Here is a 22,523-nt window from a genome sequence, read left to right on the forward strand (position 1 = left end):
AATCCGGTCTCAGCTAGCTAAAATAGAAATAGCGTAAGCTGAGGGTTAGGGTGTAATGTCTGAGCCGCAACCAAACTTGCTTCATCTCCGGTACGAAGTCAGTCCCTAAGCTCTTCAGCTCTTCCACGAAATCGCCCCTTCTTCTCCTTTTCACCAATTCCTGTATACAAGCCCCAAAACGATTCTATGAGTACGGTACTGGTATCCTACTATTGAAGCTACTACTTTTTTCTTTGGTTTTTACTAACAGAGCTCCTGAATCATAGGTAAAAGCAAATAACTACCTTGGTGTCCTAGACGCAGCTCGCTGCAATGGCGAGTGGGATGGCATTCCAGAGCATGCCCGAAAGGTTCAAAAACATGCTCCCGGAAGAAAATGTATTCTTCAATGTTTCCCCTCATCTCCGCTGATCTCCTGAAAGCTCTTCCCAGCAAGTGTATACTAATGCGGACTATTTAGGCCTCGCTCTGACCGCCTCGACCGAAGCAAAACTTTATCGCCTTCCTCACCTTGGAGTAGGGTCTACGGCTGACGCTATTGCAAACTACCACGCAACCCTTACAGCTCTACAAGGTCCCCTACAGGCAGAGCTGGACTCCCATTCAAATGTTGCAAGCCTACCTAGTCCCTCCGGGGGTGCTCACAGCATGGTAACAACCCCCGATGATATACTGCAAGCACGAACAATCCTTTCATGGCTTTATTCTCGGAAAGGGGATTGGGAAACTGCTTTGAGGATCATACCTGGCGAGGATGAGGTCGGTGAAAGTTGGGTTGGTGGGGGAAAGGGGGATTACATTGGAGTGATTAGGATAAAGGCACTCGTGCTGAAAGGTTTGTCAAGCTTTGTTGCCTAGTCTCTTACCAGGACTCGAACTTCCGCTAGACTAGATACTTATTATGCCTTAGGGATTGCACTGGCCCATCAGAGTCCTGATGATCTTTCGTTACCACTACAAAACTACCGTGCAGCGACAAAACTTCCGGCAACATACACGCCGGCACAACAGACATCGGCTTCATTTCTGTTGTGGACGGAGAAAGCACTTTCTCACCACGCTCTTACAGCTTACAGCTGCTGGCTTGATAATCACATTCTTCCAGGTACTATCATATTCCCCAGATGGTATTGTCGGACTCTGAACAAACTCTAGGGGAATCGAGCGAAGGCGAAGAAACGCCAGAGATGCAGGAATACGTAGCTCAAGAAGTTGGGATGGCTGATGGTAGAACAACAATCGATGAAGCTTCTGTTGCAAGGGCATTCAGGAGTTTTCATCAGTTTGTCGCTGGTCTTTCATCCGCTGCACAGGTACAAGTTGGACCTGTCGGTACTGTTCCGGCGGCTACAGAGAGTGGATTAAATACAGAAAAGGAATTGGAGAGAAGGGAAGTCTACAGAAATTACTTCAAGTTCATCTCACTCCTCCTCTTACCCGAAGGTCACCCAGATCGGCCAATTCCTCGGAAGCTACCATCGTTTAAACCCGAAGCAGGAAGAACTGTCTCTGTTGTGCCTACAAACAGCCCACCAACAGGAATGATGCACAAAGCGGGGACGGCCGAGGTATTAAAAGCAGAACTTAAAGTTGTGGAGCATGTTTATGAAGAATACTTGCTGCGTGGTCTTAACTTTCCCAGGGCTGATGAGTATCATGAGGCTATAGGCGAATGGGTTGACCTTGTTGTACAGGACTGGAGGGTTGCTGGTGGCTCTGGAGAGGAGGCTCCGGCAGTAGTAGAGATTTTATATAGGGCTGCCACGAAGACATTCCATTCACCGAGAATATTAAGGCATCTCTTCACTGCTCTTACAGCAGTAGGGAATTTCCCAGATGCTGTGAGATCTTTGGATACTTACGTCGATTTGGTCCAGAGAGCCAAAGACAGGATCGCAAAGGGGCATATAGAAAAAGATATCGACGACGATAAAACAATTCTTGAAACAACAGTTGAGGGGATCCGTGTTCTTTGTGGGCTCGTAGGTGATGCTAGGAAGGGAATGGCTTTGGCAGAAAGGATCGAAAGGTGGATTGACGAATGGCGAGTAAGAGATGATGATATGCTCGCGTCTGTTTACAGAGGCATCGGGACTGCAAATGCGACCTGGGCACGACATACTATCGATGGAGACAGTAGACCGGATATACAGAGGGCAGCGGTGAGAGCCTTCGAGAAGGCATTAACACACGATCAGTTTGATATTGATGTGTGGTATGGACTAGCCCTCGTCCAGCTAGAGGTAGGAGACATCGATTCGGCAATGGAAAGTACTAAAAAGGGCTTGGTCATCGTAAAATACCTCACAGAGGAGGAGTTTGATGATGCCTGGGATGGAAGAAGGGATTATAAACGTCGCACGGTGCCCCTATTACATCTATTATCACTCCTGATGACTGTGACGGAGAATTTTGAGGAAGCTAGACAGGCATGTGCAAACGTTTTTGAAATATTGGGAGAAGATATGTCGGTGTTTAGAGGGATGGGTATTGGTGAAAAGGAGAGTGTTCTCGAAGTGAGAATGACTCAAATTGCCATAGAGGAAGCTCTAGATGGGGCTGGAGTTGCGGTGAAGATGGCCGATCATCTACTGGATATATATGGACGCCTGTTTGAGGCAGCACAGCTGGACCATAGCTCCCGGTCCTTGCATGACAATGGTCAGTTGGATAATCCCCCGCCCACCCGACCAAATACCACAAACAGGAAGCCCCGGCTCCTAGGAGGCAGACGGAAAAGCATGTTTTCTACCACTGTATCAAGCTTACCACCGGAGGAATTCATAGGAGACTCCGGAAGCATTCGCCCAATATCAGGTCATCAATCCTTGCGACAATCTACTGGTCTCGGCCCCGGCCCTGATGCTCCTCAAATACAGGTTACAGATGTTCACGGAGGCGCCTATCAAAATGATAATCTACTAAAGAAAACTGGACGCCCTAGTAGTGTTTCTAGCGGGACAATTAGACGAATGAAGTCATTTTCGAGTATGAGATCAGGCAAAGGAGATCATGGGCGAATGCCCATTCCAGACGTTCCAACGCCGCCACTACCCAGCGGTACAAATACTTCCTCGGCAAGTGTTGAGCGAAGCCCGGCTGGGAGCGTCAAAGAGAATCATCACCACAATACCCACCTTTTTCAAATGCTTAAGTTGAAGTTGCACAAACATCAATTACAGGATATGGGTACTGCTGGATCTTCCTCTGAACCGTTGTCCCACATCGGATCCACTACATCATTCATGACTAATGATAGTTCAATCGCCCCAATGGACAGTGCTGCAGAGGGTCACATGGGAAGAGAAGCTCCACGAGCAGAAGACATCCCGAACAACCTTTCACAAAGCAAGTTGCCGTACCCAATACGCGCATTGCGGAGCGGAATAACAGATGAGATTGGAAAAGATGCCAAGCCACGAAGCATTAGGCGACCAAAGCAACTCCCAGAGCCAAAGCTCCATGAAGAGGATGAAAAAAGAAGGGCTTTAGCGGCTTTAAGGAAAGTCTGGATTTTTATTGGAGGTTTAGCTAGGAGATCAAAAGATTTCGGTGGTGCCACTTATGCTCTTGACGAGGCCAGTGCTTTAATCGGGCTAAAAGGAGAAGGTGAAGCAGATGTTTTGACAGAGGTAAGGTTCTTGATTACTCTTATAATAAATCCTCAGTAGCTAATGCTCAATGCAGAGGGGATTCCTGGCAATGGAAGAGGAGAAAAAAGCTGTGGCTATTGAGTATTTTAATGCTGCTATAGCTCTTGAGGTCAACCACCCACTTGCCATCGTGGGTCTTTGTCAATTGCTGCTCCAAATTCCTGCCACACCAACCCCGATTCCTGTAGTAACTCCTGCAAATAATATGGTTGATGTAGCGGCCCGACCCTCCACCTCTTCTTCTTCAGTGGTAGCAGCAAAGTCGCCAAATAACAGTGTGTCGGAGGATGAATTAAACCTCTCTTCTCTTGCTTCAATTAATCGTGCACTCGGCCTATTGGAGCACCTTACAGCTACAAGTCACGGCTGGGATATACCAGAGGCGTGGTTTGCACTCGCTCGTGCCTACGAGCTTCTTGGTGAAATGGGAAGAGCGAAGCGTTCGCTGTGGAGGTGCGTCGAATTGGAGGATGCAAGAGCTGTGAGGGCATGGTGCAATCTCAAGCCCAGAGTTCTTTAGACATATATTGATTGGCAATGTTAACTTCGTGTGAGGGTGCGCAACGGACATTGATGGAACATTATATGGATTTGGGGTTTATTTTTGCGGGTAGCGCGGTTTGTAATCACGTCAAGCTTGATTCTTTATTTTTATATCGATGGCTTTTTTTTTGTGGACGCTAGGCATAAAATCGATACCAATTTTGTAATTTTGTTTTTTTGGGAAATTAGATGACTATTGATTATTAAAAATTTTATGAAAGACAATCTACTATATAAACTACTACTAGATGTAGTACATGTACTCACCTGTGGGTACATGTACCTTTTTTATTCTTTTCTAGACTGCCAAGCAAGTACATACATACATGTACAGAGTCTAGTAGAATTATTGCGAAAGTGGGTTTTCCGTGACCCGATAGTCCTATTGGCCCTTAAAGGAATTTCTGCAGTGAGCACGGACCAAGAAGCCCACTCTTTTAGTTCTGACTTTCGCAATAATTCTACCAGACTCTGTATGTACCTACATGTATGTAGAGTAGGGTAACTATCCCTTGCCATCACCCGGCCCTGCTGCACTGGCCAAGCCACTCAAGAAAAATTCCCCAATGGAAAAGTTTCCAATTCGCTGAAGAATTCCCCAGGCAACCATACCATTATTTCAACAATGGCGAAACCAAAAAGCAAACTGGTATATTTCCTTATTTCCTATCAATTTAACTCACCGATTCTTACTAGAGCTCTATTTTTAATTATTGACTTGAAAATTGGTAGAAAAATGCGCTGAACAGACAGCTGGGGAAAGACCCAATCCGCGATAAACTAAAGAAAATATCGAGGAGACAACCAAAAAAGCGAGAATCTATCGGCGATGAAAAGAAGGAGGTAGAAGAATGGGAGGATGCCGAGGAAGAAGACGAAGATGACGAGGAGGTACCAGAACTTGTCGATACTAGTAAAAATACTAGCAAGACATCTGCCGCCGCCGAGGAGATTCAAGACAAAGACGAAGAAGAAGAAGATGAGGAGGATGAGGAGGAGGAGGAGGAGGATGACGAGGACGATGAGGACGACGAAGGTGACGAGGACGAGGACGAGGACGACATTGCGCTCTCCGACATCGACGATGACGATCTCGAAGTCCCCGACCTCCTCCCCCATCAAAAGCTCACAATCAACAACCATTCGGCACTTACCCAGGTCCTTGAGCGCATCGCTCTCCCACTATCATCTCTCCCATTTGTCGAGCACCAATCTGTCACCACCGATGCTCCTGTTGAGATCAAGGACGTCGACGACGACCTTAACCGCGAGCTCACATTCTACAAGCAAGCGCTTGACGCCGTCAACATCGCACGAAAAAAGCTTACTAAGGAGGGCGTGCCATTCTCTCGTCCAACAGACTACTTTGCGGAGATGTTAAAAGATGATGAGCACATGGGCCTAATAAAACAGAAGCTGTTGGATGAGGCGGCGAACAAGAAGGCAGCCGCTGAGGCGAGGAGGCAGAGAGATCTGAAGAAGTTCGGAAAGCAGGTGCAGTTTGCGAAGCTGGAGGAGAGAAATAAGGCGAAGAAGGACACTCTGGAGAAGATCCAGGTTTTGAAGAGGAGTGAGTGTGCTTTTATTTTTTCATAAAAAGTCGAAATTATCTTACTGACTGATTTTATTTTTTAGAACGACAAGGAGCGGACACAGAGTTTACAAACGAGTCAGACATGTTCGATGTTGCTCTCGAAGATGCCGTAGCCTCTTCTGGGCGAAAAGACAAGAGGGACCGAGATCCGTCCAGAGCTTCAAGGGCAAAGAGGCAAAAGAAAGACCAGAAATACGGGCATGGGGGAAAGAAGAGGTTTTCAAAGAGCGGCGATGCCGAGTCAACCGCTGACCTGAGTGGTTTCTCGGCCAAAAGGAATAAGTCGAGCTTCGCAGCCGGAAAGAAGAAGCGGCCAGGGAAGAGCAAGAGGGCTAATGCGAGATAATTTTCTGTTTGGCAATGAATGCCTTTTTCTTGTTTTGTTTCTATATAATTACGGATTGTTCTGGAATTGTGGATTGTATCATACAAATAAAAAAGTTGAGCTAAGGTAACTATCTAAACTATCGTTGGCCTTACCTCACGCCGGGGGTAAGAATCCTGCAAATAAAACACCCTGGATAATCCCATAAAGCACCATGTACCTCACGACAAACTTTGTCCAGTCCTTTCCCTTAACCTCTTCCGCTGCTCTTCCGGCAGACATCTTGTACGCAACCCACCAGTACCAAACCATGTAACCGCTACTGATCCTTGTTATGATCTGAACATGATATGTTACAATAGCCATCACGGCCAGTAGCAATTGCGGAAATGCTAATTTGCGAAGAAGAGTTTTGTCAAAATCAATAGACTGTGTACCGGCTGTATTTTTGATACCGATACCCCATACACCAGACACAATCATAAGTGTTAGCATCGGGGCCGCTAGCAGGAATAGTGGAACATTCGGGAGTGTCCAGTAACGAAACATCCCAACATCCCTAAGATTTCCCGAATGTAAGTCAAGGCTTAAAGTAAAGGGCGTGAGGATAAGCATACCAGTAATAATCCTGAACATAGAAATAAATACTAGGGGGGATATTTGAACACCACGGTCTATTACTCCCCGCTGTACAGTAGTCTCTCCAAGCAATCGCCTGAGGCAATGCAAGCCCCAGGGCAATAGTCAAGCCACCGGCTCCCAAGATACCAATTCGGAATAATCTCGAAAATAGAGTGTTTGATTTTCCATTTGCTCCGGTGATCACACTATGTATTTGGAGGATGAAATCATGCAGGAAAAGTATCCCGTTGAGAAGTCCGTTGCTACGGACCATGCACGAAAGGCTAAATATGATAGCACTTGCTAGGGCAGCAGTGTTGCTTTGGAACATATTCCCAGCTTCAAGCTCCCTACCTGACCAAATGTATAAAAAGCTCCCTGTAAACGACAATAGCGAAAAAAGACTCTCACTGTACGGAGCCGAAAGAAACAGCCCAGCCGGGGAAACAACATGGAGACAAGCCGTAATGAACGCCATCTTCTCTGCGCTCCCGGCCGGTGTCTCAAATACCAATAAGGTTGACTTATACAGTACTAGCGTCGACAGTAAATGCGAAATGTTGGATATGAAGATTCCGCTCAGGGCATGTAGGTATGGTGGCTGTAACCTGAATGTAATTCCGATAGACGACAAAACTATTCGACTCCAGATCCCAAGCTCCGGGCAATGATTAGACTTCAATCTTCTTGGCCTGATGTATTTTCAGTGAGCTAGATACCTTTCTCGAGCCCAGAGACGACTTGTACGTATCCCCACCCAAAAGCCCATTCTTGCTCATTGACATATCCCCTTTCGGCAGCTTTCACAAAATATATGGCGTCCCATCGTGTTAGCTTAACACACAGGTTCTCAATGAGTGTCGACCTGGAGCCGGTTTTATTCGTTCCTAAGATCAGGGAGGTTGATGTGTCGTACGCCGGAGAAGGAGTGATGAGAGCAAGACCTATCAACAGGAGCTTCCAGGCAAAGAAAAATAAGAAAATTCTCATATATGCATCGCCTCCTTGCTTTCGATACCGTGGTTGCTTCATTGTGTGTGGTTTGTTGATCGTTGGTTCGTCTAGGGACGTGTATTTAGAGTTGCGTCACATGATCGAGGCTCTACTACATACATACATGTAGTAGATACAAAACAGGGTTAAAGGCGAGACTGTGATTCTCCAATTGAAACATTTATCTAGAACATTGATCAAAAACATAGTGGCGAGATAGAATCCTAGCTTTCCCTGTCCCTTAATATTATCATTACTCAATTACCACATTCCCCTGCAATTATTTATTGAAGTTATCGATAATTGATTTGATAATTGATAAAATAGATCTAGAGCACAGCAAGAGATAGAGTATTGTAAAAACAGGGTCTGAAAACTGGGTTTGCATGGTTAGTTGGGCCAATAGGAATCCTCCCATATTTCTCAGATCGATCCTCAACTATTTACTAACTTCCTCGGGGTGTCTTCCTGTCCGTGATATTCTAGAGTAGTTCTATATTTGATATCTATATAATATAGCCAGGTATGGGCAATATTGATGTTTGGGATCAGAAACAATACATCACAAACCAACACATGTAGTTATCTATCTAGTCGAGACTGCTCACACTCATTCAACTATTTAAACCCCGTACAAAAAAAAGAAACCAAAATCCTATCACTCCCGCCGGGAGTCTTGATACTCTACACTCCAACAGCCCGGAATAGAAAACGAGCAAGAGAAACCAATTCATCAGTAGCGAGAGCAAATAAAAAACAAAAACAAGCAATTAACCCAGTACTACTCAGAATGAAACAAATGGTAGAAATATTTGTGTATTCAAAAGAAGCCAATGGTTGTCATATATAAAATTAACGAAAGCACCACAAACAAAAAACAAAAATCGCTAAATCTTGGTCCCCACGACCGTTCTTAAATCCTTACGCCCGTCCATAATCACCTACAATTCTCGGTTATGTCGACATCTCCATAGTCATCAAACGTGACTTATCAAACCTTTTAGGTTCGTCACGCTTATTGATTCGGGTCCCTCCACTTCTGAACTGTCAAAGTGGTCGTATAGGCCATAACACAGAACCCAAACACAACCAGCGACATATCTGCTACCTTCATGAAACGACTCGTGTCATATGCCTTACTATGAAGCATCGGTGGGTAAATATACACCAACGGGATGCACGCGAAACTTCCAATAAGGGCAACAAATTTATCAAGATCATCCGCGCCACCCCATGCGATAAGGGCCGTAACAAAAACAGTGATAAAGCGAAAACCATTCTTTTGCCATTTAACAGTAGTATTGTTTTTTCCGCTGCGAGGAAAGAGGCCGGTTTCCATAATACGAATGGCAGGGAAGAGCTGTAGGGGCGTAGAGAGGAGAATGGCAAGCGAATATAGGAATTGGACGCTGTGATATTATGGTATTAGTTTTACTCAATATTAATCAAGAAGGGACGGAGGGGACTAACCCGTTGACAAACTTGTCATCCTGTGGTAAGTTTAGGATGATCACGGTCTTAGTATTGCTACCATACGCGGCGTAACTGAACGCTCCCATACTAAGGAAAATAACGGTTATGATAACCATAACACCTCCCAATACTTTCGGGAACTTCTCGGGCCTCTGCATGGTCTCCTGAATTGGGATGATCAATCCAATACCTTCGAACGTAAAAATTGCTGTTCCAATAAATAATGTCCAGTTTTCAGAATTGAACGAAACGATGTCACTGACACCCTCTGACGCCAGAGTGAAGAAGTCGTAATAGTAAAGATAGACAAGACCAAGCATGATGAAGAAATCGGCAATAAGAGCCGTGAATCCAAGTTTCGCCATGTCACGGATCATCGACATTGGGAGGAAGACCACCAACTGGAGCAGAATAAGCCATTTTATGTCAAGATGCGTTTCCCCTTTGGTGACCGCATAAATAAAGGCCTGAAGATTCTCTCCGGTGAAGACAATATAGGCAGCGGCAAACCCAATTTGGGATACGATAATCGAGGATAGAATAGTGAGTCGCATCTTGGGACCGTATAGGATACCACCAATATCTGCATTTTGTCAGCATAAATAAAAATAAGAAAATATAGAAAGACTCTAACCTCCAAAACTTCCGGCTATCTTTAGACGAGTTCTTACCAGCAGCACGAAGCAGTAGTAAGACAACAGTGCTGTCAAGAGGAGAACAACATTGGAGAATACCATCCCACCGTTTGAATAGCTGAAATCTTGTTAGACTGTTTTTCCATTCTTTCCTCAACAGATATGAACTCACGCTTTGGGCAGAAATAGCACACCAGTGCCAACAAAACTCTTTAACAGCAAAAGTGCTGCCTTTCCAGACCCCGCCGTTCCTTGGTGAGAAATACTCTTCCTTCGCGCGGTCCTTGGTCTTCCAAGTAATGCACTCCCTTCCCCGATGCCATCGGGGATATCATCTCTCCCGCCTTGTTCGATCAAGGCTTCATCACTCGTCCACCCTTCCTCATCCTCTTCCTCCAGATCTTCACCGGCAAAATGCCCGTGCAATGTCAAGAATTCAATGAAGTTTCTCGTCAAGAACGGTCGCCTAATCGGCATTGCATGTCCATAACTGTGCCCAGGCGCAGGACTAGCACCCTCCACACGACGGATGTAATTTCTCCTGAACCCACCGATTTGCTTGATATTGCTGATATTTAAAGTATCATCATCTGGCTCAGGACGCGGAACATGAAAAGACCGCGAACGACTCCGGCGGCCACCATTATTCTCTATGCTCTCTACATAACGGTAGATCGGACGTGTTATATCTCCACCCTGAAGCTGCAATGACGAAAACTCCGTATCCAAGACTCCTCCTCCACTCGCCTGGCCAAATGCCGGTGAATTTGACACGATATCGTCGGTGACTAGATGCCGTCTCACAACCTCTGGGTCTTCTACCGGCTGCCGGGAGTCAAAAGATCCATATATACTCTGTGCTCGGGAAGGCGATTGTGACGGGTTTGCGAAGCTAGGGATATTCACTCCATGATTTTGGGGAGGAGGTGTGCCAAACCTAGGCGGTGTCCCAAATCTGGTTGGCGTGCCTAGACGTGGAGGTGTCCCAAACCTTGGAGGCGAGCCACTGCCGCCTGGAAAGTTGTACTGAGATAAGGGATTCTGCATTACTGAGGCAGGCGAGGCTGGACGAGCTCCCACGACAGTTGCTGGGAAGCCATGGCCAGGTACTGGCGAACCGAGGCGGACGGTTGCTTGAAGTCGCGGCGTAGTTGGACGAGGGCCAGGAGATGAAGGCCGCGGGCTGGGAGCTCGCTGTTGCGAGGCAGAGCTAGACTCGGGTTGCTGAGAATGCGACATCTGCAATATTTGTCGTGTTTGGAAAATAGAGGAGGAGGAACGTAGGAGCTGTGTATATAGGAGGGCGAGGTCAAGGGTGAAGGGAGCAAAGAGAGAGTTGCTTGAGGCCAGGGGCAATCTTTGAACAGTACCTATGCCCTGCACACAGTTGATTCTGCACAAAGGAGGAAGAGGAGGAAGAGGAGGAGGTTGGTGGTCATAAGGTCCATTACTGCACACCCGCTCACTGCACTGCCAAGTCTTCTGACCACAAGCTTACACAGTACTGATTAGGTGGGCACTCAGAAAGACTGCAGGTCAAGCCCTGGGAGGTCACGATGGATATCGGATGAGAACATCCTGCGATAATGAATACATATTATGTACCTACATGTATGTAGGTACAGGTAATCGGGGAAACCCCTCAGTTAGATACGACTCTGCAGATAGATATTTTTCTCTACCTACGGCCAGCCCTATTACTGAAATCAATTACGCCTTTTTCCATATGCTTAAAAGTCCGATTTCAAACAAGATCGTGATCTGAATCCAATCAAACAATAAGGGAAGGGGGGAAACAATGATATGTGTACGCAGCCATGGGGTTCTTGCATCGGCCCGTTGCGTCAAACGCGCTCTTTCGTCCGCTTCCAGCATTGTGGTCTCTCAAACCCAGTTAAACAAATCGATGATCGAGTGTCGGGACGAGTAGGAGCACCCTGTTGAGGTCCCCGGTTGTAACCGAAATCCTTGGCATGCATTTCTCCAGAGTCTGGGCGGCGAGTGATGGCGCATGCAGACACCGTGATGGTGGTGGGTGACACATGCAGGTCCAGAGTGGATGATACCAACAGCATCCCTTGCCCTGAACCTGGACTTCTCCAATGAAAAGAGAGAGGGTCAAAGAAAAAATTTTCCGAAGTAAAAAAAAAAAAAAAAAAAAAAAAAAAAACTACCTAGTCTATGGTTGAATTTATGTCATCGCGCGACGGCATGTCCAATTAACTACTTTTATGTAACCACATGCTGGCAATGTAGAAAAACGGAGGATCAGCATCCTTAGGCGAGGAAATTTTTTACTCTTCCCCCTCGTGGATCCAATCATGTATGATCACTCGTGCAATGAAATTGGAAGAAGTTATTGCACCGTCGGATGGGAAATAGTGTGAATGTGACAGAGAAAAGATGGGAGGAGCTCCTTCAAGCTGAAAAATATGACCCCATATCCATAGGGCTAACTCTTTAGAAGACGCCGGTCCAAGCAAGTAACTACTAGCGCACACCGCATATGGCGAGTAAATATGCAAGTGGAACAAGATAGGTTTGTGGTTCAACGCAAGCTGATCTCAGCGGTTTCGTCCAGGCACCAGGCACAAGTCTCGGGTGGCGTTTTATTAGGCCGGCATCGGTATCCATAGGATGCCCAAGCTCAATAACTCACCTGCCTATATATGTAGCGGAATCTACTGCTACATGCTTTCTCTAAGAAGCACTATACAGTAGGAACTCGCTCTGTCGCCAATTGCAATGCCCAGTTTGGCAACAATATCATGGGTCATTAAATTATCCCTGTAGGCATGCAATGGTCCATGTATGTATTGATCTACTACTCTCTGCATGTAGTGAGTGCATGGTTGTACTTCTAAATGAAGTACATACCTCAGGTAGTTAATAGTGAAGTTGATTAACTAAGATCCACCTCGTATAAACCTTTTGCGAACAGAGGACTGAGGATAGAAGAGAAAGGAAGATTCCTTACAATATATATATACAAGGGATCCGGGAGTTGCGACATATACCCGCTGGCTCGGTCTAAATCCATGGCGCTTTGGCAGGCTGCTAATTATATATATATATATATATATATCTACAAACTCACGTATTAATAAAAAGGTCGGGATTTGGTTTAGGGATCTCGCTCAACCTTTTAGTTAACGAGTGATGTAGGGAGCTCTTGGTAACGAGAGATGAAGACAGTGTGTTAAAGACAACTAGCTAGATTAGGTTAAGACTACATAGCTACATGTAGTACATGTAACTATAATCAGAGGAGGGGGGCCGAGACTTGAATAGACATCAGTAACTACATGTACATGTACATGTACTCTATAACGTGCCTACAAGTGAGTACTTGGAAGCGGTAATAAGAACGTTAGCGTTGACAAACCCACGGGTAACAAAATTCAATCGGGCCGTTATCATCAGATAACGGCCGGTTCTCTGGCTTGAAATAGCATTTCTTGTTTCTTAAGGTATTTGTTATATATACGTATATGTAGCCGATAATTAACCCCCAACCCCGGAAGGCGCACTATGAGTTTTAACTTTTGGGACCAGTCTCGTCCTCTTTCCTTAGTGTGTTGCACGTAAAAGGACTAGGGGCCCGTTCGGACAACCCAATAATCTAGATTATTGGCGATAATCTGACGGATTATCGACTTTTGGATTATCACAATAATCTATGCTGTTCGTGCAATTAATAATCCAACATTCGGAACTCCTGATTATCCCAATAATCCGCCAAGAAAACAATCACCTTCGGAGGTAATTATTCCCACACAACACAGATATCCTGAGAGCCTAATGCTATTTCAACGTTATCCGGACATGTAGATTATCCACTTATTATGAGTATTATCATTATTATTTCCGCTACCTGATAATCCAGTCTGTCCAATAATCCGAAGAAATAATCTAAAGTTGTCCGAACGGGCCCTAAGCGCATATGTATGTATACTGCATGCATACAAATACTCGGTGAACTAGAGCAAGTGAGCAAAAACATAGATTAGGAGCGTGTACAATTTACAGAATTCTATGAACTGGGAAGAGAAATGTATTTTGTAGAGTATTGTACGCATGTAGTGTTATAGCTAGAGGCGGGATCTGGATTGAATCGATGTAACCCGATTAATCATACACCCCCAGTTCTCTGCGAATGGCCGTAAGTCGTAACCCAGTAAGGCACAGGCCTATCTTCATTATATAATGTAGCATAAATTAAAGATGGTATGGACAAAAATGGAGCTAGGTCAACTCTTATCTCCTGAAGGTGATCATGAAAACATCCCCTGTTAGTCAATGGATCATATATGAAGGATTGAAAGGTGGATGTTCCAGTATATATGGGTTAAGGCCCCTCTATTGTATACATGTGGTAGGCAATTAGATAAGCTAGTATCTAACACTCACGTAATGTGCATTGATATTCTTTCATAAACCCGTGTCCACAAACAACAAAATACCTCAATCACTCGCGAGTGATACTTCATGATTAATCTTTGATTCTCGATTCAGTCAGGATTACACAATAAGCTAAGCGTCGGTTTTATACGTAGGAAGCCTTTCTAATGTCCTTTACTTGAACTAGAATATTAAGAACCCAGTGGTTAAATACATGTACCTATATAAATAGTGTTAAAGACATAAACTCGATCTATAAGAATTTGAACTCCAGGAAAAGAAATTAACAGCTCCAAGCTTGAACTAACAATAGATGATGTGGTTTACAAAGTTCTATAATTGTCACTGTACTACCACTCTTTCCATTCCATATCCCCTTTTTCATATTCTGACATAAATCACGGATCCGTAGGGTTACAGTTTCGAGTTCCCAGTAGAATTATTGTGAAAGTGAGAGCTAAAAGAGTGGCATTGTCTGTGCTTGGAACATAAGTGTTCCAAGGGCTAATGGGACTATCAGGTCAGGGAAAACCCACGTTCGCAATAATTCTATCGGAAACTATAGAGTTCCTCCGTAGTTCAAAATCTCTCTAATCGTGGTGTCAGTTCCCATGACCCTATATAAAAGTTGGTAATCTAAAATTCCATACAGCTCGTGCAACTGTTCCGCCCGATCATCGACCTCGCCCTCGGAATGTAAGATAAAGGCTTTTGTGGGCCGATTTTTTGTGATTGGATGTACATGGGCAAGAGCGTGGCGTTGCTCATTGGTGCTCCAGAGTTTCTGGAGTAAAACGACGTAGTTTGCAGCGCTGATCGCCAGGCCCTCTGCACTTTCCGGGGTGAGGATGAATACAGCTGGGTTTTCGTTATTGTGAAGCTTCATCATTGAAATAGCACGATGGGCCGCGATCCCATCGATACTGTCTTGATGACAGTAGTACACTTCAAATCTATTAGAGTAATAGGTAGTCATCCACCACTTCACTAACAGTACTTGCTCTGGTAATAGCGCAAATATGACAGCCTTATTTACGACTTTTTCTTATTTACCGGATTGTATAATATTGGAATCAAGTTTTCATGCATCTAGCGAAAAACCGGCCCTCCCGACCAACACTTTCGTTCCGAGGTATCGTGGTGACCTTCTGTAGGGGTTCATCCATTAGGTTTGAAGCAAGTGAGGCCAGGCACCAATTCCTAGCGGCCAGTGGGTGGTTCTTCCTGTTACTTTTTTTTATTTTTTTCGATGAATCTTTTCAAGCGTTCTTTCTCAGTGTGACTAAATTCCAGTCGAACTTGAGTTACTGTCATCGGGGGAATATTGATAAGTGGATTACCACTGGTAGTTGTTGTTTGTGCGCATCGACGCAATGTCCAAGGCATAACGCAAGCCTTTAAGATATTATATGATAACTTCCCGTCCGAGTTTCCAACACTAACATTCTTGATAATCTTTGCTAGTCTGTGGGGCCCATGTTTTACGGACTCGGAGGAATTCATACGCCGAGGAAATAACCATTTCGACTGGGCGACCCAATCGTTGATTGAACTATAAATTGCGTACCACTTAGCTGAATTCGATACGGCGCATTGAGATCTAAGAGTGCTTTGTAAATCAAGCTCCCTTCATCTATGACAGTGTGCGACTGATCAAATATTGTTATGCCAAATTCACATCCAGAAAGTTTGTTTTATACCTCAGCTTATAGGTGTCGTAGTCAATCAAGTATAGTATACTCCCTCGAGCTGGATCCTCATCGAGAAGATACACTTCGGCAGCTGTGGGGCACCATTCACAGATATACCGGATTACAAAATCGGTTTTCTCCAGAAAGTCTGATATCACGTGATACCACCAGCCAATAAGTTCAGTTGGAACGACTATTAAAGTTGATCTGCGGATGATATCCCTGGCGTCAACTAACAGCGGGCATTGTGTGACCATATCCCTTGATTTACTACTGTGCCATGGAATTGTCTCGTCCACACCAAGTTTCAAAAGATGTTTGATATGAAATACCGCCCCAAGAGCGGTGAGTTTTCCCTAAACCCATGTCATCCGCTAGCAACACGCCGGTAAGTTTTCCTTTGTTCATGAATCGCCCAACAATAAAATCAATACCACACGCTTGAGAGGCGAAGAATCTTCTGCTTGGGATTCTAGGTATCTGGTACTTTTCGTTTACCTCATGTGGGGTTTTCTCCAGCTTCGTGGCACCGAGTCTCCCCATGGGTGAAGTAAAGACTTCTGTCGTATGAGTGAAGTCATCATTCCAATTTTTCTCGATGTTATCCCGAAGGTCGGATAGTGACTTTGAATTCATTTCATGCGTATCTCCACGCGCCTTTTTTGGCGCGCCGATCGCTTTTTGTCCTTGCAGAGCCTGCTGTGGAAGGCCGCTTTGCCCTTGGTATGGGCGCTTTTGTACTGACTCGTTTAGTGACAGCTTTTTTAGTATCAGTGTTTTCCCGAATCAGATTTGGATCTTGAGTGGCGGGATGCTTCGCTGGTTTGCCTTGCTTAGGTCTTTTTCAGCTGCAGATGCGACAGATATGTTTGTCAGATAGAGCCGAACAGCATTGTGCCTTTATAATTGACTAACCTATTAATTGATTAATCCTTGCTAGGATTTCGCACAAGTCGCCTTTGATTTTATCCCCGGGGCTTTGTGAGATCTGAACTTATGATGGCGTTTAAATCTCTGATATTTCTTTTCAGTCTTTCCTCGTCCCCTCTCTCCTGGTCTTCCTCATCACTTTTCTCTTCTTCCACATCTCTGTGTTTTGAGGTGGGTCCCACTTTCGTCCCCGTCTCTGTTATCACATGTTTTCCATCCTCCGTACTGACCGGACGCTGCACGAATAAACACAGATATCTAGATCCTTTACTTATTGTGGTTGCATGAACCACAGCGACGTTCCAGCTCTCTTGATCGTAGATATGGCTTATGCTTGGTGGAAGTTCGTGTTCATATCCCATAAGTTCTGGATACTTTCTTTTTTCGACCTCTGCCTCATTCCACAGAACCAGGGGGCCATCCATCGAGGTATCTTTACGTATCCAGAAAACCAGTTGAGAAAAGTCTCAAATATCTCGATAGACTCGTAACCAACGTTGATGAACATCGGTAAGCTAGACTGCCGTAAAAGACACATTAGAAAGGGGTCCTCGATTTGAGGGTATCTGAAATGGGGAAGTTTCGTGGATTTGGGAGTTTTGCGAGGATGAGGATTTGAATTTTCATCAATTTCTTCCAGCTGAGGTGAGGTGCGCTTCCGAATCAAGAGTTTATGAATACTGGCAGAAGTTTTCTCGTCTGTTGCTGTTTGGGCAGGTTCCTCCTGTGTGCTGGGCCTTGTTCTTGCCCATTTAGGGGTCTTATCGACTGGTGTCGTTTTCTTTCTCCTGGATTCCATCGGAACTAATGAAGACTTGTTAGGATGATCAGAGAATATTTTTGTGTTTTGGTTGTAGGCGAACAGTTAGAAGGACCTGAATGTGTGCATTTTTATGTGCAGGGGGGTTCTCTTTGTTCTTTACCAGCGTGGGCCTGGTACCAATAGGGTTAGGGTTTTAGAAGACCAAGTTCACTCCATGTATGTATGTGTATCCTTATGCTTGTTCTGCATATTTACATATTTCAAGATCTGATCTTCAACCCCGCCAGATTTACGGATCGAAATACTGCTGCTCATAGGTGAAACTTATGTATGCCATTAGGTGCATTACTATTCGTCTCCCATTTCTGCCTAGTGTGAGTGAGACTACGCCGCAAACACGTGCTTATGCAGGCACTAAACTCTTGTATTTCCTAGCCTCCTAGGTCTTCTACTCCCATGCACTTCCCTTGAACCACGAATTGTCACCCGAAGCCATACGATAGGGTTTTAATCTTTGTAGTTAATCTAAGACTACACAGTTCAGGATCATGTTATCTGACACTGCAAAAGCTTGCATATTTATATCCTTGCGATATCGTCCCTAAACCGGTTTAAAACGGCCCAGACTACTAGAGCACCCAGTGGCATCATAAAAAGGATACCTTGTAATGCTCTCCTACCCCTAAGTCTACCTATTGCCCAGCTTTAGTCTTCTTATCCAAATGCCCACGACTGACCTTATCGTAACACCCCATACTCTTGCAATCTGGTCCCCGCTCCCCAAACTCGCTCCACCAAACTTCACCGTTATCCGCCTCTGCCGCTGCCTCTTCCTCACTAACCAAGCTCTCACGGTGTACGCCCTCATAACAATATGGCGACTCAATATTCTCCGGGGTCGCAAGGTAACCCCCATTGGAATAATCGACATACTCAAGGATCTCCAACCCACAGCAATCCCACGCCGATCCATCCTGGTCACCAAAATGCTCTACCTTGCAGTCCTGTACCTCCACGCTCTTATCGAACGGTTGGTGGCAGTATACACAGTGTGCGAGCTTTTCCACAGGCCCTGTCGCGTCCTTATTCTCTGCGAGCAGCATTGCAATAAGCATTGATCTAGGGAGGGAATTAAGGCGCGCGTGCAATGCGCTCCGGGTGGGGAATTGGGTAGTGAGCTCGGAGATTGTTGGGATATCAACCTCGAGGGACTGCTGTTGGGTCCCGGGGAGGGTTTCGGCGCGGGGGCGCTTTTTGGAGCCGGAATCGTCGAGAACGGGGGGAGAGGAGAGGAGTTCGTTTACGTTCATTTTTTAGAGGGGATTGGTGGATGGAAGGTGCGTATGCCCTGTATCTCTCTCTTTCTTCGCGTAAGTTTTATCGTTGCAACTCTGACTCGAATGCAAGGGAGCCTTGTTGTTAGGGTTCGGGGTTTTACGGAGTGAGGGGCAATATCTTCAATTTTATGGTAAAGCCCGGTAGACTGGTAGTATCGGCCCTTCAGTGTAGGTAAAGTAATATTTATAATGTAGTGGGACCTTATATCGGGACCTGGAAGTCGTACACAATCCTAAAATTGTTGTGTTTTTTGCATATATACTGCTGTCAAGATATGTGTAGGGCGGTGAGACCTACCTAGGACTGTCAAATAGGGTACAGGTATGTATGTTATTATCGATAGATCATGTTATCATGATATCAACCATGGTACTATATATAGAGAATGCCACCATTCAGTTATTAAGCTATTTTAGTTCTAGTGCCCGTAGCTGAAGCAAGGACGATTGAAAATCTTAGAATGAACCGGCTTGGCAGAATTTCCAATTTCTGCCATAAACCTGGCTGAACTGTGAGTGATATCTGATATAGGCACTGTAGAGATCGACTAATTGATTCTCGTTCCTTTTTCGAGATACAAGAAGTAAAAACTACATGTATCCATCATACAAAGAAGAAAATACCCTAATCAATCAGTACCCAAGGAGATACCATGCAGCCGATAGCCCGCCAATCGTATACATGACAGTCCTCTCCTCGCTGGTCAAAACCTGTGGGCCCGTATCCTCCTCTCTCTCTCGCTTCTTCCCCCTCTCCCTCTTCTCTTCCTCTGCAAACTGCTTGCCGGCCGACATAATATCCTCCATCATGTCCTTTGCTAGGTCTATCGGGAATCTACCTATCATACGCAGCATTGAATTGCCATCCTCCCCCATCATATCCTGCATACCGACTGCGATATTGCCCACGACGCCCTTGGCCATTTCCTTTGTTTCTCTTATCCCATTGTCGAATCCTTGGACTTGTTCTCGGTGGGCTTTGACTTCCACGGAGATTTTCTCAAGCACCTTGGCGAGGTCACCTGTTCGCTCATCGAGGACTTGGGAGGCATCTGGAAGGACAGTTGTCACCTGGAGTTTGAGGGGTTTAGCAACCTCGGGGACAACCTCGTGTCGATGGTATCGCGCGAATTTGTTGTCCGGAGTCAATGGCTAGATATGGTACACCAATAAGTAAGATAAAGCCCGAAGTGCACAAAACGTTCGGTTCAACGTACCACGCGGATCGGGCCTTCTTTCTCCTTGAAGTCCAATTCGCTTGGGTCTGGCATTTCTGGAATATCCCGCGGGTGGTTATGTTGGTACTTGGCCTCTCCAGCTTGGGGAGTTCTGGCTTCCTTGGCTCCGGTATCCCTACTTCCCTCAGCGCCGGTATTTCCAGTGTCATGTTCAGCTTCAGGGCGTTCAGCTTCAGGGCGTTTAGCTTCAGGGCGTTTGGCTTCCCCGGGTTCAGTATGTTTAATCGTATTTACTACTACCGCTCTTAACGGGGGAGCAGAGCCCGACAAAGACCTTGACAATCTGTCGATAAGCTTCATGAATTCAATCAATCGCAAGTAATTAGCTGCGGTTCACTCGAATGACGTCATACATTGACAAATACTCACTTGCGACCTGTTCCCTTTAGTTGGAAGATTCCGGGTGGTCAATTGGGACTTAAGCTCCGATATAGAGGCCTGTGAGATCTGCGCACGGATTGACTCGTTACTTGGATTCTCGAGTGTCCTGAAAGCTGTAGAAGAGGAAATTGCAGCTGAGGGTATAAAGCTACGAGCATGGATTTTCTGTGCAACGGCAGGCATACGGCGGCGGGCGATATGGAGTAGCATTTTGTAGGCCGTTTTATTTGTACGATTGGCGCGAGGGTTGCTTATTGGTTATGTTTGCCAATGAGTTCAGTTGATGAGGTGTTTTGGAAAGCTTGCTTTCACATGTTTCGTTACAGTAGGTTTGCCAAGACTTTTAACCTATGGCTTTATTTCTAGAGATGGAGCTTTCCTTCAGAAGAAAGAAACTGGGCTTGGGAACCTTCCTCTTTTGTCAGGATCTACTGTGCTGTCTGCAGCCCTGGCTGGCTACATACCTTGCATGCCATCCAAAGCAAAGTCAATCACTACCAGATTTAACCAGTCACCGGCTCAATGCACCCCACCCCTCGCAACCCCAACCCTGATATTTCAACTTTAGAGATCGTGTGTGTGCTGGGGCAACAAACTGTTAGCAGCGCACTATTACTCTAAGTATATGCGACACAATGTTGTGCCATAGGAGTTCACATTTCCAGACAAAAGATATGGGAAGGTTAGGAACCGCAAATATCGACTCTCTTCACTCCCCCATGCAATTAATGAATTAAACAAAAACAAAAACTCTTCACTCCCCCCGTTTACGTAATCGAGTGATATCCTGTGATTCAAGAGCCTGGGGTAATGGATACTGCTGAGAACGCTGATTATTTGGCCTCTAGTAGCTGGTAGGTTTACGTCCCCAAAAGTAGAATCAGATGGATCTTGTGTACCGGTTACTGGATGATCTGAATGTACCAGATTGCATTTATGCCGCTACAATAGAGGGTTATAGCTGCGCGAGCTGAATAGAAAGTCGAGCACCTAGGCCTAGACAGAAAGACCTGCACCTCTTATTGGCCAAATTCTTGCAAGTCTTTGCCTAAAAACCTTAGACCTTTTGTCCAAACTGACTTTCTGTTCAGCTGGAGCAGCTAAAACCCTCTAATACCGTATCCAGGAACAACTTTTACCATATGATGAGCTTTAGAACTACCCTACTAAAGAAGTAGTATAATAAATTCAATCATAGGTGGTAAGTTCTTGTATTATCATGAGTACATGTATATGTAGTATTGAGAAGGAAGAGAGAGAATTACAGGCGCAGTGCTACGTCTATATATCCACCTCACTTAACCGCCCAATTGCAACTTAACTATACCATTGTCAACATTATATTACGTACCCACGCAACTACCACGGGGAGACTGCTAGCTATAGACAGCGATGTAGTGTCGACAAATTGATTTTTTGTATGAAACTATAAGTATTGGTGTTGCTAAATATATGTGTGTCTGGTAACCACTTTTTTCAAGGCCACGCTGTTTGTGGTACCGAGTTTGGGTGTCTGCCAATACTCAACCACCCGCCGCTAGACACCCCGAGTATTATACTCCCATGATTAAACGGGACAAATTGCCGGGGCCGTTCTCCCCGAAACAGTTCTTTTGAATCGTCCAGCGATGGGCCCTCACTACCCCCTTCAGAGCTTAACGCGAACCCAGTATGTGATATATATAACAGTACCTGCTCTCACGTTAAGGGCCATCATGGCGCATGATGAATCGCCACTTTACTCCATCTCATGATGACCCGAGGCTGACTCAACCCTCTCTCATCACCTATTCTTAATCTTAAGCCACGGTTAGTATTAGGACTACCTTTAAATCTCTTGACAAAGTTCCGAGACTTTGGGGAGACTTAGTTCAAGCCTCGACTCTCGAGATCTCAATAATTTCAAGACTCGCTCCATAACATACGAGTAAGACAACCCTTTTTA

General features: G+C 45.3%; 8 protein-coding genes across 8 annotated transcripts; 2 read left to right on the forward strand and 6 right to left on the reverse strand.

The window, feature by feature from the left end:
- Window positions 1-186: 186 nt before the first annotated feature.
- LAJ45_06826 (uncharacterized protein) lies at window positions 187-4,173 on the forward strand (the record flags this gene model as incomplete). Its single annotated transcript, XM_046116387.1, has 7 exons — window positions 187-195; window positions 267-378; window positions 461-835; window positions 911-1,105; window positions 1,156-2,661; window positions 2,788-3,632; window positions 3,688-4,173. 7 exons carry the CDS (start codon window positions 187-189, stop codon window positions 4,171-4,173), a joined length of 3,528 nt encoding a protein of 1,175 aa, XP_045970590.1.
- Window positions 4,174-4,821: 648 nt separating this feature from the next.
- On the forward strand, window positions 4,822-6,136 carry LAJ45_06827 (uncharacterized protein; the record flags this gene model as incomplete). The annotated part of the gene is made up of 3 exons (XM_046116388.1): window positions 4,822-4,845; window positions 4,929-5,766; window positions 5,832-6,136. The coding sequence occupies 3 exons, from the start codon at window positions 4,822-4,824 to the stop codon at window positions 6,134-6,136; spliced, it is 1,167 nt and encodes a 388-aa protein (XP_045970591.1).
- Window positions 6,137-6,271: 135 nt separating this feature from the next.
- Window positions 6,272-7,768, reverse strand: LAJ45_06828 (uncharacterized protein; the record flags this gene model as incomplete). Its single annotated transcript, XM_046116389.1, has 3 exons — window positions 6,272-6,674; window positions 6,733-7,372; window positions 7,456-7,768. The coding sequence occupies 3 exons, from the start codon at window positions 7,766-7,768 to the stop codon at window positions 6,272-6,274; spliced, it is 1,356 nt and encodes a 451-aa protein (XP_045970592.1).
- A 976-nt stretch (window positions 7,769-8,744) lies between these two features.
- On the reverse strand, window positions 8,745-11,076 carry LAJ45_06829 (uncharacterized protein; the record flags this gene model as incomplete). Its single annotated transcript, XM_046116390.1, has 4 exons — window positions 8,745-9,138; window positions 9,200-9,785; window positions 9,837-9,955; window positions 10,010-11,076. 4 exons carry the CDS (start codon window positions 11,074-11,076, stop codon window positions 8,745-8,747), a joined length of 2,166 nt encoding a protein of 721 aa, XP_045970593.1.
- A 3,721-nt stretch (window positions 11,077-14,797) lies between these two features.
- Window positions 14,798-15,124, reverse strand: LAJ45_06830 (uncharacterized protein; the record flags this gene model as incomplete). Its single annotated transcript, XM_046116391.1, has 1 exon — window positions 14,798-15,124. The coding sequence occupies one exon, from the start codon at window positions 15,122-15,124 to the stop codon at window positions 14,798-14,800; it is 327 nt and encodes a 108-aa protein (XP_045970594.1).
- Window positions 15,125-16,715: 1,591 nt separating this feature from the next.
- Window positions 16,716-17,284, reverse strand: LAJ45_06831 (uncharacterized protein; the record flags this gene model as incomplete). The annotated part of the gene is made up of 3 exons (XM_046116392.1): window positions 16,716-16,777; window positions 16,845-16,865; window positions 16,924-17,284. 3 exons carry the CDS (start codon window positions 17,282-17,284, stop codon window positions 16,716-16,718), a joined length of 444 nt encoding a protein of 147 aa, XP_045970595.1.
- Window positions 17,285-18,314: 1,030 nt separating this feature from the next.
- On the reverse strand, window positions 18,315-18,932 carry LAJ45_06832 (uncharacterized protein; the record flags this gene model as incomplete). The annotated part of the gene is made up of 1 exon (XM_046116393.1): window positions 18,315-18,932. One exon carries the CDS (start codon window positions 18,930-18,932, stop codon window positions 18,315-18,317), a length of 618 nt encoding a protein of 205 aa, XP_045970596.1.
- Window positions 18,933-19,592: 660 nt separating this feature from the next.
- On the reverse strand, window positions 19,593-20,788 carry LAJ45_06833 (uncharacterized protein; the record flags this gene model as incomplete). Its single annotated transcript, XM_046116394.1, has 3 exons — window positions 19,593-20,111; window positions 20,177-20,491; window positions 20,567-20,788. 3 exons carry the CDS (start codon window positions 20,786-20,788, stop codon window positions 19,593-19,595), a joined length of 1,056 nt encoding a protein of 351 aa, XP_045970597.1.
- Between the last annotated feature and the right edge of the window lie 1,735 nt (window positions 20,789-22,523).

The sequence above is a fragment of the Morchella importuna genome (assembly GCF_003444635.1).
Source record: "Morchella importuna strain M04M26 chromosome Unknown Morimp01GS020, whole genome shotgun sequence".
NCBI lineage: Eukaryota > Fungi > Ascomycota > Pezizomycetes > Pezizales > Morchellaceae > Morchella > Morchella importuna.